At 33.6% G+C, this 14,699-nt stretch overlaps 1 protein-coding gene and 1 pseudogene across 1 annotated transcript; both read left to right on the top strand.

Annotated features, from left to right (window-relative positions):
- Positions 1 to 182: 182 nt before the first annotated feature.
- On the top strand, positions 183 to 1,392 carry LOC142554402 (protein MITOFERRINLIKE 1, chloroplastic-like; annotated as a pseudogene).
- A 6,306-nt stretch (positions 1,393 to 7,698) lies between these two features.
- LOC142552899 (cellulose synthase A catalytic subunit 5 [UDP-forming]-like) lies at positions 7,699 to 14,448 on the top strand. Its single transcript, XM_075662796.1, has 14 exons — positions 7,699 to 8,191; positions 8,674 to 8,869; positions 8,952 to 9,175; positions 9,324 to 9,426; positions 9,523 to 9,700; positions 10,337 to 10,603; positions 10,696 to 11,041; positions 11,271 to 11,408; positions 11,505 to 11,630; positions 11,725 to 11,937; positions 12,025 to 12,298; positions 12,433 to 12,629; positions 12,707 to 13,057; positions 13,409 to 14,448. The coding sequence occupies exons 1-14, from the start codon at positions 8,111 to 8,113 to the stop codon at positions 13,988 to 13,990; spliced, it is 3,276 nt and encodes a 1,091-aa protein (XP_075518911.1). The 5' UTR covers positions 7,699 to 8,110; the 3' UTR covers positions 13,991 to 14,448.
- Positions 14,449 to 14,699: the final 251 nt, after the last annotated feature.

A 14,699-nucleotide genomic window follows, 5' to 3' on the forward strand; every position in this document is an offset into this window, starting at 1 on the left:
GATATATTTTAAAATGATGTACCGTAGCACATCTATAAGATTTGAAACTTTTTATATCATCAAATGAATAATACATAATTATTAGTATTTATATGTCTTTTTAGTTTTATCCAAACAAAATTGGTTGACAAATGTATCAAAAAACATTTGATAAAAAATAATTGTTGTAAAAATGTATATTTTATAATAGAATTAACAAGCATGAAAAAGGATAGTTTTGTCGAGCTTTATTATAAAAATCAAAATAAAATCTGTGGAACGTGAGTACCGTCTTCATCTTCTATCAGCCATTTCTCGTGGCTTCCCCTGGTCCCTGTTGCTGACGAATTCTTCGGCATATCCAAACCTGATTTAGAACAGCATATGTCCCATCCTTTATCCTCGATGGAGGCTTCGACCAGCAAATCTCTGGCCCTCCTCTCTGCAAATTCACTCACTTCGATTTCCATCGACGAATTCAATTCCGTTTTTAACCACCTCAACACCACCCTCATTTCCTGCCCAACTCCATGCTTCCAAAACCCTAACCCAAAAACCAGGCAAAACCCAGAATTTTCAACATTTCTAGATGTAAGTTTGAAGTTTTCCTCCACCAGCGTTTGGATTCACAGCAAAATCAACAACCCAAAAAAGCCCACGTTTCAGAATTGGCTGAAGCCCGCCACCAGAGGCTCTCCCGCGGTCCATGCTTTGTTCAAGAATCTTTCTGTTCTTGAGAGGGCAGTCATCGGCGCTGCAGCTGGTGGCATTGCCGGTGCTTTTACTGTTTACATATGTCTGTCTTCATCCACTTGATACAATCAAAACTAAGCTGCAGACTAAAGGGGCGTCCAAGATTTACAAGGGGACGTTTGATGTCATAGTGCTACATTGCTTAGGAATTTATCCACTGGCGTTTTGAGCTATTCTTCGTTTGAGTATTTGAAAACTGAGGTGTTGAGGGAGACAGGAAAAGCTTTTTTGAAGCCTTTTCAGAGTGTGGTCTGCGGAGCATTGGCAGGGGCGATCTCTGCATCTTTGACGACCCCAATGGATGTGGTGAAAACTAGGCTGATGACTCAGGGTCATGGAGAGTCCATGAATAGGATTGCTGACGCAAGGTACAATGGGGTCAACGATATGGTTAAGCGGATATTGAAGGAAAAAGGGTGGGTTGGCTTTACCCGTGCGATGGGACCTCGAGTGTTTTACAGTGCATGTATTTCGGCTATAGGGTATTGGGCTGGTTCTGGTTGCACAATTTAGTTTTATAGAAAGACTGGGCTCTCCAAAAATTTTGGGTTTAGTCGAGTAGCAATTTTCCACTTTATAAGGTATCGTTATTTTATTTTTCTCGATAGTTAAAATGTCAATTGGGCATATATATTATTTAAACCAGTGTTCCGTGGCACACGAATTGATTTTTTTTGTGTTTGATAATTTTTGTGTAAAAAATATATGTTATTTTATTAGGATATGATACTTTTAATTAAATATGATTTAATGAGATAATAAATTAAAGAAAATAATAAAGGAAATCTAAAAAAATTACTAATAAACTTACACCAGCAAAGGTAGTTAACAAATATCGTGAAGAGTAAACTATAAAGAAATTTTGGTGTTATATTGACGTACCAAAATTAGTTAGTATAGTATAGATTAATGAAATTCAATTTAAACCAATAAAATAATAAATAAATAGATATTTTTAAATATATATATATATATATATATATGATTTTGATTAGATGATATGTTATATTGGGCCTGGGTGAGGCCCATATGTCTTTGTAGTGAAGCACAATGACAAAATTCCAACTAAACACAGAGGAGGATAATGTCAAATATACGGTGATGATACATACATCTTATCTGTATAATGCAATAGCATGTAATTATCATTCTATCTTTTTTGGAATATAATATTTTTTGTTCTACTTTTAAAAAAAAATTGTGGAGGATTTAAATTTAAGAAAATTAAAATTTCTGCTGATTATGTATAGATTTATCGATTAATAATTTAAGAAAGTGTTTGTAACCTCTAAAAATAAGTAATTTTTATATTTTTCTTTGTAAATTTCTAAATTGTCTGAATACATTTTTGTCAGTGTTTCGATGGACTAATGATTATGATTTGTTACGTTAATTATTATGAAAAGTTGTTAGGAGAACTTCTGTATTGTATTGTTTGTTGATTGTCATTTTTGATAACAATGAAAATAATACAATCGATATCGACAAATCCTTCCTTTATTTAATTAAATAAAATGTACTTAAATAATGTTAATTATAACTTCGTGTTGTCGGTAATTAAGTACTTGCTGGTAAGGTCCACGTGGATATAAAACTATGCCGTATGGAAATTCTAATACCTTAAAAAAATTAGACTTTTTAAATAATTGCAAAATATTATTTTAATAAATACAAATCGCCCTAGAAAAATAACTACGTAATGAACATATTTCGAAAAGTTTATTGATGTTGTCGAAAAGTTTAAAAATCAATTTTTTTAAAATTTAAAGTTGAATCAAGAACTTAACGAAACTATACTTGAGTATTTTGTCTATAGGAACTAGTGTTTACTGTTTTACCAAAAATTATAATTAGTAGTAATTGTGTAACTCAAATCTTTTAAACCGTACAGCAACTCAAATAACACAGTTCGATCGCTCTATCAAACAGAAATAATTATTACACTCAACCTTGTTTAAACTCAAATTGCATTCAAAAGAATTCGGCAACTTTCTATGAAAAACAGAAAATAAAAGACTTTCGGGATATCGTATTTTTAATGGGGGGAATGGTGTCGCTACAATTTCATTATATTATTAACTGCTCTTACCATCCTATGTCAGACAACAATAAAGTTTTATTTACAAATTTACGAATGAAGTTGCTACAACTCTTTATTTATTTATTTATTATAATTAAATAAAACAAGTGGCAACCCAAAAATAACCCAACAAAATATTTGAATACAAATTATATATATAGTTTTACAGTGATCCCACCAACTATATCATAATTTATGTGTACAGATGAAATAATTATATCAAAATTTTATATTCAATAAATGATTATTATATTATTTATGAACGCAAATATTAAATACAGTTTAAAATCAACAAAATAAAATTATACATATAATTCATCAAAACTAAATGGTTTTAATGCTTATGCCTTTGTCGGTGGGAAAATTAAAATAATTTAAATAAAAAATAGTGATAATAAAGAAGAATGTGGTGGCTATAATTGTTGGGTAATTTTCATATTTTTTTAAATGACTGTCGGCAGGATCCTATTTTAAAATAAACCGGGTCGAAATTTATAATATGTACTTAAATTTTTTTGACATCACATGGATTTGTCATGTAATAATTCTTACGTTTCACTGCATTTTGAGATTTTGTAACTTCCTTTTTTTTTTTTTTGAAGGAGCAGAAGATTATATGTTTAATTTTGTTTTCTCGGCATAATGTTTTTAATTATTGTATTTAAATAAAAAATATATATTATATAAGAAATTATATAATTTGAAAGCATATTGTCGATTATATTTATGCAATACAGATGCGCACCAAATTCATAAATGTCATTATTTATGTTCATCACTTATTTATTATATACTGATAACGACTTTATACCGTACTGATTAATATTAATATTATTATTGTTGAGAAATAATAACATTCAAATTGCTTAAAACTTTAGGCTTAGCTAGAATGGTGCAGCATCGTATCTAGCCCAAAAAAAAAATTAATCAATTTAAAATTAATGTGAATGCGATCGAATCACACGTATTGCATATATAAAAATTAATAATAAGTCAGAAATTGTATTTTCATTAAAAAAAAGCATTAGACCTTAAATATTCGGAATTTTTTTTTATCAGACTAAAAAAACATTCAAAATTTATTTTGTGGTTTTTAGATTCCTATTTAAAAATAATCGACCAAGCGAAAAAATAAATAATTATAACATATAAATACTAAATAATTTCGTAGAATAATAATGCAAACAATAATGATTTGACGGGGAAAAAAGATGGAACCAGCTTTTGAACAATTTCGGGGTTACAGCTAATGAAATAGACAGACCAACTTCACTCAGTCAAGTGTTTTCGCTTAGCTGTAATGAGTCCCACGATTTCGACACGTGGCTCATATCCCGCCGTCGATCGAGGTGGTGTGTTTCTGTCGGCGGAGATGGCTTGCAAAAGATACTCGGTACGGCCCACATTTTAATGGGCTTTTATATTATTAATATTGGGCCTTATGGGCCCCCACCTTCTGGACTTTACTTCTTCTTATTGGGTGGGTGGTGTCGCATTCCACCGACGAAAACAGGTGAGGAGCGCGTGACCTTCAGCCGCCGTTGCCATGCTGTCCACATATGTTCATTTCTCGTTTGATGTTTGATCGATCAAGGTTTTTTTTTTTTTTTTTTTTTTTTTTAGCACTTCAAAATATATACTTTTTTTGGTAAAGTAATCGAGAAATATGATTATTTTTAGATCGGATTTTTTCCGATATCAATTTAAATAATTTTTTTTAATTATTACAAGAGGATTATGTAGAAACATGATTTCTACATGGTTTTACTTATGGTAATAAAATAGAAACTTAAACTAATCACTACCATGTCGTGGATTAACGTTAAGTACTTATATTAATCACGTCTTGCTTCCATTGAGATCGAACTGTCATAACATCGAAATTACGATAATTATAAACAAATCATACCAAACATTGACTATGTATATATTAATTAGGTGCCATATATTAACACATAAAAATAACTTTGATCTCATTTACTCTTACCAAATGCAGAATTATTATAATTTATTTCAATAATCTGCCATTAAACAAATTATGCATCCAATAAGTGCATAACTTTTTTTTATTATTAATTTCGTGTATATAAATATATAAACATGCAAAGTGGTTAGAACATGTTTTCAATATTGTCGTGTTCTACCAATCATTTCGAGAATTCTCATTTGTTTTCACTTGGGTTTCTGTTAATTTTTAATTACGTTTTTCTGTATCCATGTGGGCCATACATATATAATATTTTGAATAAGATTAGGTCTCTTGTGACACGTTCTCACGAATCTTTATCTGTAAGACGGGTCAACAATATCGATATTCATAATAACAAGTAATAATCTTAGCATAAAAAATAATATTTTTTTCATGGATCACCAAAATAAGAGATCCGTCTTACAAAATACGACCCGTGAAACTGTCTCATACAAATTTTCGCCTCTTTGAACAAATTAAAAATTGTTATTTCCATTATGTCCAATATTAAAGCTGAGCCATGTAATGACCAATTTATTGATGGAAGAACTGATTCCAAATTTGTTAGGTTATAACCTCGAGGTTACACTGTTTAATATACTCTAGACGATTTTTATTCATCTTTTTTCGATGGTGATTTTTTTATAAGTCACTATTTTCACTCTATCGAATTTTAACGAGAACACCAATATTAAATCCAAGATAAATATGATCTCAAAATACTTGCTTATTATATGCTATAAAATTTTGAATTTATAAGTCATTTTTATTAGTTTAATATATAGATAATTGTAACAAACGAGCTGCACGCAATGTTCTATGTACTTTAGTAAATAGAAAACGACTATTTTTAAAAACAAAACATACTGTCTGGTTAATTGAGGATAATTTTCTCTAAAATGTAATTTAATTATCTCATTTGATTTATACTCTTTCGATTAAAATTAACCCGATAACTGCACAGTAATTTTGGTAACAATAAATTAACAGACAGTGGCAGAAGTAGAAACATCGAAAAGGGACCACTCGCTTTGTTTAGTTAGAGAACCGTCTCATCTTCCTCACAGATACAGAGAAATAGAAAATATAAATACTTATTTTTTTTGTTAAAGAATAAATAAACAGAAACAGAAAAAATAAATTATTATGTATGATTATATTAAAGAACTTGGAACATGTGACCAAGCATTCCTGTGGCTGGACACATGCCCTGTCTTTAAATGCATGCATCAATTATTAGACTGAAATATTTTCCTTGTAGTTCGCAGCTTAATTCGAATCCAAAAGATAGAATGATTTTACATATAAATTTCAACTAAAAAATCTAAAAGTTTAAATGGAATTTTTTTTTAAGAAATATCCATAAATTTATAATTCTTAATTCAAACGAATAAAACTATATATTTATTTACGATAAAATTTTGCATTGATTTTATTTGTCGGACGATAATGTCGACCGTTGAGGAGAAACTATAAATAAATAAACTAATTAGTCCAATTTTTTATGGCATGGTAACTAAATGGTTATATACTAGTGTCATGTGTGTACGTTGTGTCTATGTATAATCTATTAAATAATAGTTATGAGAATTTAAATTATTAATTTTGAGGGTATAATAATATTTTTATTTTAGTATAATTTGGTCATACGAATAAAAGATTGTAACTTAACATATAACATAGAAGATCACATTTTGTGAACGCCAAACATCTTAAATTTATATTTTTCTATTAGCTATATATATATATATATATTATATTGTTATATTGTGCTCTCATCAATTGTGTTTGTTAATGAAATGATACTCATCTATCAGATATACAAATTTGATATGATCCATCATATTAAATATGTGAGTTTCACATCATTAGTTGAAATGTGTGCATAGTTGGCCAACGTCGTTACAAATATATACATATATGTGTGTCTATTTTGTATATCTCATAGTTTTGTTTTTGTTTTTGTTTTAGAAGGGTATATATTTTCACATTTGACAAGTACACTTGAACACTAAAACCATGAAGGTGATGCTAATAAAGAAACAAAGCATCGTCGTCTTCGAACCATGCAGTCGAAAAATTTGGCATAAAAGTCACAATCCAAAATACAAGTGTTCAAAAATGTGAAAACAAGACAAAAATTTTCCTTAAAAATGTTTCGATTCTTTGAACCACCTTAATTAAAAGATACCTCCTTTCTTCTTCTTTTTTTCCTTTCAAGTGACCGCGGGTATTGACCATCAATGCAGCTCGATTAATTTACACCGCAGTGGAGGTGATTTTTTTTGGGAATAGTGTAGTATCGAACTATTATCAGTTGAGAATTAATTTGTTTAGTATATAATTATTTTGAAAATGATCATGCCAAGAGATCGAAGATTAATGATTTAAATTATTGTTTTGATGAAAGCGTCGAAGATTAATGATTTAAATTAATATTCACATACACTATATATGTTTCTACAACTACAAAAAAGAAGAAGAAGAGATATCTCTTTGTCTAATTTGTAATTTTTTTTTGGCTGAATCATATGAATAAATTTTTTCAACTAATAATTATAATTTTTTTACGGTAATAAGCTTTACAATTATTTTTAATTTTAAAAAATCCAATTTATAAATTTTAGTAATAAAACAAAAACGAATAAATACCAAATGACTATTATGGGCCCCAGCGCGTGGAACTCTCTCTACTATAGTTTTTGACATCGTACCCCGTGTTTCGATCAATCCATCACGTAAGAATCAGTTCCTTGAATATTACCACGTTGAAGATTCAACGCCTGTGTTTCTATCCCCTCTCCCTTAAAATTATCTGTTTAAATTAATAAAACTAACAAATTACGTGCATTTTTGTCTTCGAACCCCGTGGTAAACGATTCTGTGATATACACCACCCCAGCTCACCACAGCACAAAAGTTGGGGAGAATAGGAAAGAGAGAGGGTATAGAGGGACCCTTTTCATAAACAGGGGGTTGCCCTCAAGAAAAGAATCGAGGGGAAACGAAACAACACACACAACTACTCCCAAACACAAAAGAAGTCACTGTGATTAAAAAAACACCATTTTTTCATCTCCAAATGTGTTCTTGTTTTGTTTTCTTTAGTGTCTGTTGAGGTATCATTTTCAGTTGATTGTTTAATGGAAGGGGTTGTATGTTTAAGAGGAGAGAAAATATCAGAGGCCCCTTGCATTTTTTTCTTTCTTTCTTCGACGAGGGTGCGTGCAAATGGGGTTGTTTGATTTTTATGTTTACTTGTAATTCTGAGTGTTTGCGTGTGAGTGGAGAGAGGAGACTCGGTTTTTCAGTCGTTCTTTCTCTTTGGGATGGATACTAAAGGCAGACTTGTTGCTGGTTCACACAATAGGAATGAATTCGTCGTCATCAATGCTGATGATGTTGGACGAGTGAGTGCTTTGAAAAGATTTCATCATGATGTTGTTTCATGGGTTCATCTGTCAAATGGGTTGTACTTGGTTTCCCTTTTTAAGATAAATGTGGTTACTTTTTTCAAGTGTTTATGCGTTTTGGTTATATTTTTGTTTTAGTTTTTAGCGTCCATTGCCTTTTGTTCTGGATGCTCAGATTTATTTACCCTCTTCTTGATACAAATTTGTTTGTACAATCTGCCCTTTTGCGTTAAACCTGATACAATTTCTGCGTCTTGTGAATGGCTTTTCCTGAATTAGTTTCTTTCACCTCCTTTCTGAGTTTCTAGATTTCAGAGCCGGTCAAAATTCTAGCTTCGGTTGCAATCTTTAACGACTTTACATTTTCCTGCATTTCTACTGCTTTTGCTTCAAAATCAGTTTAATTGATTGTAAGAGTCTTGTGTTTTCTTGATTTGATAGCTCGTCCACACTTGAAAGATGTATTTTCCCAATTTCAGGTGACTTCTGTAAAAGAGTTGAGCGGGCAAAATTGCCAGATTTGTGGGGATGAGATTGAATTCACGGTAGATGGGGAGCCATTCGTTGCCTGCAATGAATGTGCATTCCCTGTTTGTAGATCTTGCTATGAGTACGAAAGAAGGGAGGGTAATCAAGCTTGTCCGCAGTGCAAAATCAGATACAAACGCATTAAAGGTAAAACTAGTTGCTGAAATTTTCTGAACTTTTGTCGGCTTTTTGTTATGCTTTTTATCACCGGCCCACTTAACTTTTACAGGGAGTCCTAGAGTTGACGGAGACGAAGATGAAGATGAATTTGATGATTTGGAGAACGAGTTTGACTATAACAGCGATGAAAGGAGAGTCCCTTTGCAAAATTCTGAAGCAGGCCACTTTGCTCGCCATAATATTGGCCAGAGTGCATCTGGGATCACTGTTGCGTCGGAAGCGGACGCTTCAAATCTTAACTCAGATATCCCTCTTCTCACGTATGGTCAAGAGGTGGGTTGGTCATCAAAATTTTCCTTCGTCTTTTTGTTTCTTGAGTAAAGATTTGGTTTTGATTCGAAAATTTTACTCAAACCCGGAATCTTGATGTTCAAGTGTTTTGATTTGAAAAGCTTACTGAAGTCTCGAGTTTTTTGTGAAGGATGATACGATATCTGCCGACAAGCATGCTCTTATTATCCCACCATTTATGAGCCGTGGAAAGCGAATCCACCCGGCTCCGTTCTCCGATTCTTCCATGTCTTGTAAGTTTCCCTAGAACTTGGTTCAAATTATTTGTTTATTTTTCTTTAAAATTCTTTTTCTGGGTTACAAATATTATTTGCCTACCGACATTTCAGTGCCACGGCCGATGGATCCGAAGAAAGACTTGGCTGTATATGGTTATGGTACCATTGCCTGGAAAGAAAGAATGGAGGAATGGAAGAGAAAGCAAAATGATAAGCTTCAAGTGGTTAAGCATCAAGGAGATAAAGGTGGTGTTAATGGAGATGAGCTGGATGATCCCGATTTACCCAAGTAGGTCCACTCTCTTTGATTGTTTTTTTCATTTATATTCGGTAAAGAAGTGTCGGTGGTCTGGCTTGTTATGTGAAATTTCTATTGATTCTAAGTTTTTTAATAGTGTATTAATGAGTGGTTGACTGGTTTCTGTAGTAACTACTCTTCTTTTTCATAGTTGGAATTTAATTCAAGAAACTACTGTTGGTGTACAAAGTTCCATTTTTTTTTTTACCTCGGGAGAATGTGATCTTTCATATCCCTTTGCTACGTTGGCACCCTATGGATAGCAAGGCCATGATTTTGAACTCAAAGGTCTATTACATTCTCCATTGGCAGAAAATGGAGAGTTTTAATGGATAAAAGCTTAATTTTGTAATAATGTTGGAAACGAACCCTTTGCGAGGTTGGAACTTGGGATGATAGTCAAATTGCTTACCCGGAAGAGGATTTTGAATGTGTTTGTCATCCTTGATATTTCTTTATTTTCATGATATATTAATCTTCAGTTGATTCGCATAAATGAAAAATTCTCAAGAAATTTGTACGTTGATGAAACAACTCCTACGGTTGCTAGATATTTTCAAATAGAGATGATTATTTCTTCCATTGCATAATAATATTTGTTAAATTTCATTACGATATGATTTTCAGGATGGATGAAGGCAGGCAGCCACTTTCCAGGAAGTTACCGATTTCTTCAAGCAAGATCAGCCCGTACCGAATAATCATTGTAATACGGATGGCGATTCTTGGGTTGTTCTTCCATTATAGAATCCTTCACCCTGTGAATGATGCATATGGATTATGGTTAACTTCCATTATTTGTGAGATATGGTTCGCTGTGTCATGGATATTTGATCAGCTTCCAAAATGGTGCCCAATTGAGCGAGAAACGTACCTGGATAGGCTCTCACTGAGGTATATACCTATCTTTATATTTCCTGCATCCACACTGTTCGATTGCAATTTGTTTTTATATATAAACTCACGTGAATTGAAATTTTTATTAGGTATGAGAAAGAAGGAAAGCCCTCCGAGCTAGCTCCTGTGGACATATACGTGAGTACGGTGGATCCAATGAAAGAGCCGCCTCTTATTACGGCAAACACAGTTCTTTCTATACTTGCTGTGGATTATCCGATTGACAAGGTTGCATGCTATGTCTCGGACGATGGTGCTGCAATGCTTACTTTTGAAGCTCTGTCTGAAACATCTGAGTTTGCCCGAAAATGGGTCCCATTCTGCAAGAAATATAGCCTAGAGCCTCGGGCTCCTGAATGGTATTTTGCTCAAAAGGTCGACTATTTGAAAGACAAGGTCGAGCCAACATTTGTGAGAGAACGTCGTGCTATGAAGGTGTCCTACTCTTTCACTGTAGTTGTTTGAGAATTTTCTGTTTTTCTCTTTGTACACTAGTTTTCTTTGTGAAATGTAGAAAAAGATGCTCGTATTCCATTCAGTAAACTTACCATTTTTTGTTTTAGTTACTCCGAGTACCAAGAAAATCTAGTCATCCACTGAGTAAGTTCTGTTTCGGTGCAAGTTTAATGGCTGCAACTTGTCTGCTGTGATTGCTTTCATGCAGAGAGAATACGAAGAGTTCAAAGTTCGAATAAACGGATTGGTTGCCACAGCACAGAAGGTTCCTGAGGATGGTTGGACCATGCAGGATGGTACTCCATGGCCCGGAAATAATGTTCGAGACCATCCAGGAATGATACAGGTATAATAAAAAATTCATCCTCGCCGTTATCGTATCTATTTGATGAAGACACAGCAACATATTATTTACAAATAAATGCTGTTTTTTTCATTTCAGGTGTTCCTTGGTCAAAATGGTGTTCGGGATATTGAAGGGAATGAGTTGCCTAGGCTTATATATGTTTCTCGTGAGAAGAGGCCAGGTTTTGAGCATCACAAAAAAGCCGGTGCTATGAATGCTTTGGTATTTCAATCTTGTTTATTTTCTCTCTCGAGATTGGTTTTTGACATATTAAGCTATCTTATTCATTCTCTTTGTTTTTTAAATGTGATTCCAGATAAGAGTGTCGGCTGTCATCTCCAATGCACCTTACCTACTCAATGTTGATTGTGACCACTACATAAATAACAGCAAAGCCCTTAGGGAAGCTATGTGTTTCATGATGGACCCTCAATCTGGAAAGAAAATATGCTACGTGCAATTTCCTCAAAGATTTGATGGAATTGATAAGCATGATCGATATTCGAATCGTAATGTTGTCTTTTTCGATGTACGTGAGACTCCTTTTGTGGATATTGGATTAATCCTTTCATGAGTTTCATCTTCAGGAAGCTAATTTTCTCATGATTTCTAACAGATAAATATGAAAGGACTTGATGGGATCCAAGGTCCGATATATGTTGGAACTGGATGTGTCTTCAGGAGGCAAGCACTTTATGGATTTGATGCCCCCAAGAAGGCGAAGCCCCCTGGTAAAACATGCAATTGTTGGCCAAAATGGTGTTGCTTCTGTTTTGGATCGAGAAAGAAAAACAAGAAAAAGATGTCGAAGGATAAGAAGAAAAATACCAAGGTTAGGGAAGCTTCGACACAGATTCATGCTCTAGAAAATATCGAGGAAGGAATCGAAGGTGAGTTGAAACTATGGGGTTGCAATTAAAATTAGTTACCACGACAGAACTCGGCCCCATAAAAAATGTCAAGAGTCATCTATACCCTTTTTCAATAATCTGATGAATGCTTCTATTTCCCCTTTTTTGGGCAGGAGTTGACAATGGAAAATCATCCCTCATGCCCCAAATAAAGTTCGAAAAAAAATTTGGACAGTCACCTGTGTTCATTGCTTCGACACTTCTTGAAGATGGTGGTGTTCCTGCTGTAGCAAGTTCTGCATCGCTCTTAAAGGAAGCTATTCATGTCATTAGTTGTGGTTATGAAGATAAAACTGAATGGGGAAGAGAGGTGTGTTTTCTCTGCAAATAAAGTTTTCTTCACAACATTTTCTTGATTTATATGTTCTCACACCTCTATTCTTCCAGATTGGATGGATTTATGGTTCTGTAACTGAAGATATCTTAACCGGTTTTAAGATGCATTGTCATGGTTGGCGATCTGTTTATTGCATACCCAAAAGACCTGCGTTTAAGGGGTCGGCCCCGATCAATCTTTCCGATCGTTTGCACCAAGTTCTTCGATGGGCCTTGGGATCAGTTGAAATTTTCTTGAGCAGGCATTGCCCGATTTGGTATGGATATGGGTGTGGTCTAAAGCCACTAGAGAGATTTTCGTACATAAACTCAATCATCTATCCATTGACTTCTATTCCCTTGATTGCTTATTGTACCTTGCCAGCAGTCTGTCTCCTCACAGGAAAATTCATTGTCCCTGAGGTAAGCTCTGTTCCAGAATTGAGCTACTTTGCGTGCTGTTTCGAATTTTTTCCTGCTCATTACGTGGTTCGGCATTAAAGACCTTTGTATCCACAGCACAATGCCCAAAGGGCTAGAATTCTATTAGATCTTCTTTAGTAGGTTGCAATCGTCATCTCCTCATATAAGTGAAAATATTGGGATATATGCGGTATAAAGTAACATTAAATCATATTAACGATGAATCGTGATCTTAATATTATGAATTAAATTTTATAATATGTTCTATGAGTTACAAGATCACACCCAATCAGAAACTTCTTTATTACCTTTAATGGCATTGGTGCTGATATGTTTCTTGTTCATCTACAGATAAGCAACTATGCCAGTATACTTTTCATGGCACTCTTTATATCGATCGCTGCAACGAGTGTCCTAGAAATTCAGTGGGGACGTGTTGGGATAGATGACATGTGGAGAAACGAGCAATTTTGGGTAATTGGAGGCGTCTCATCCCACTTCTTTGCTCTGATCCAAGGTCTCCTCAAGGTCTTGGCTGGTGTGAACACAAATTTCACTGTTACTTCCAAAGCCGCAGACGATGGAGATTATTCTGATCTCTATCTTTTCAAATGGACCTCATTATTGGTCCCTCCGCTGACACTAATGATCATCAACATCATTGGCGTTATAGTTGGTATATCGGATGCCATAAGCAATGGGTACGAATCATGGGGTCCTTTATTTGGCCGTTTGTTTTTCGCAATTTGGGTCATTCTCCATTTATACCCCTTCCTCAAAGGTTTCATGGGTAGACAAAACAGGATTCCCACCATCATTGTGGTGTGGTCCATTCTTCTTGCTTCTATATTCTCATTGTTGTGGGTACGAATCAACCCGTTTTTGTCGAGAGACGGTATAATACTTGAAGTCTGCGGGTTGAATTGTGATTAATCATGTCAACCACAGCCTTTTTGCGTTCACACGTGGAAAATTTTCGTGGTAACTCCAGAAAACAGAAGAATTTCAAGGGAAAGATCCCAATCTTTGATGGACATGAAGTGGAAAGATTTCATTTGAAGAAGGTATGGGCGATTTGTGTGTGTAGATAAAAAAGGGTTGCGATGCACACATTTATATTTGTTTTCATCAATTCTTTGGATAAATTATGTTGTTCCGTGATTCTAAAAGAAAATAAAGTTTTTTAAGTATTTTTTCATAAATTATATTACCTTCTTGCAAAGGGTATTCATTCAAGAACCTTTTTCTTCTTGTTTTAGAGTCGAGGGTCTTGTTTTGTGTCTTTCTCTGTAAACTTTATATTTATTTCTGGCCTTTATTTTGTGCAGTATTACTATTACCAATTGTAGATGTACCCACAACTGTTTTATAATAAAACAAGGCTTGTACAATTTTCTCTTCGAATTTGTATCTCAGAGATTAGTATATTATTCAAATTACTCGTTCGGTGCCATGATTGTCGAATAATTGAGTGATATCATACTTGTTGCATAAAAACCTTCTGATATTGCATTTCCTCTCTTGGTTTCATGAACTGACGAGAATTTTATTCACTCATAATTTCTATAAATTTTTAATAAAAAATATATATTAAATGCTTGTTTTTTTTACGAATTATGTAACATGGTTATATACTCCCAGC

This window comes from Primulina tabacum, chromosome 8, assembly GCF_025594145.1.
Source record: "Primulina tabacum isolate GXHZ01 chromosome 8, ASM2559414v2, whole genome shotgun sequence".
In the NCBI taxonomy this organism is placed as follows: domain Eukaryota; kingdom Viridiplantae; phylum Streptophyta; class Magnoliopsida; order Lamiales; family Gesneriaceae; genus Primulina; species Primulina tabacum.

Excerpts from the sequence above, each read along its gene's own strand:
- LOC142552899 (XM_075662796.1), top strand. The coding sequence starts at position 8,111 with ATGGATACTAAAGGCAGACTTGTTGCTGGTTCACACAATAGGAATGAA. Across the intron at positions 8,192-8,673 it reads ATGCTGATGATGTTGGACGA|GTGACTTCTGTAAAAGAGTT; the intron begins GTGAGTGCTTTG and ends TCCCAATTTCAG. Across the intron at positions 11,409-11,504 it reads ACCATCCAGGAATGATACAG|GTGTTCCTTGGTCAAAATGG; the intron begins GTATAATAAAAA and ends TTTTCATTTCAG.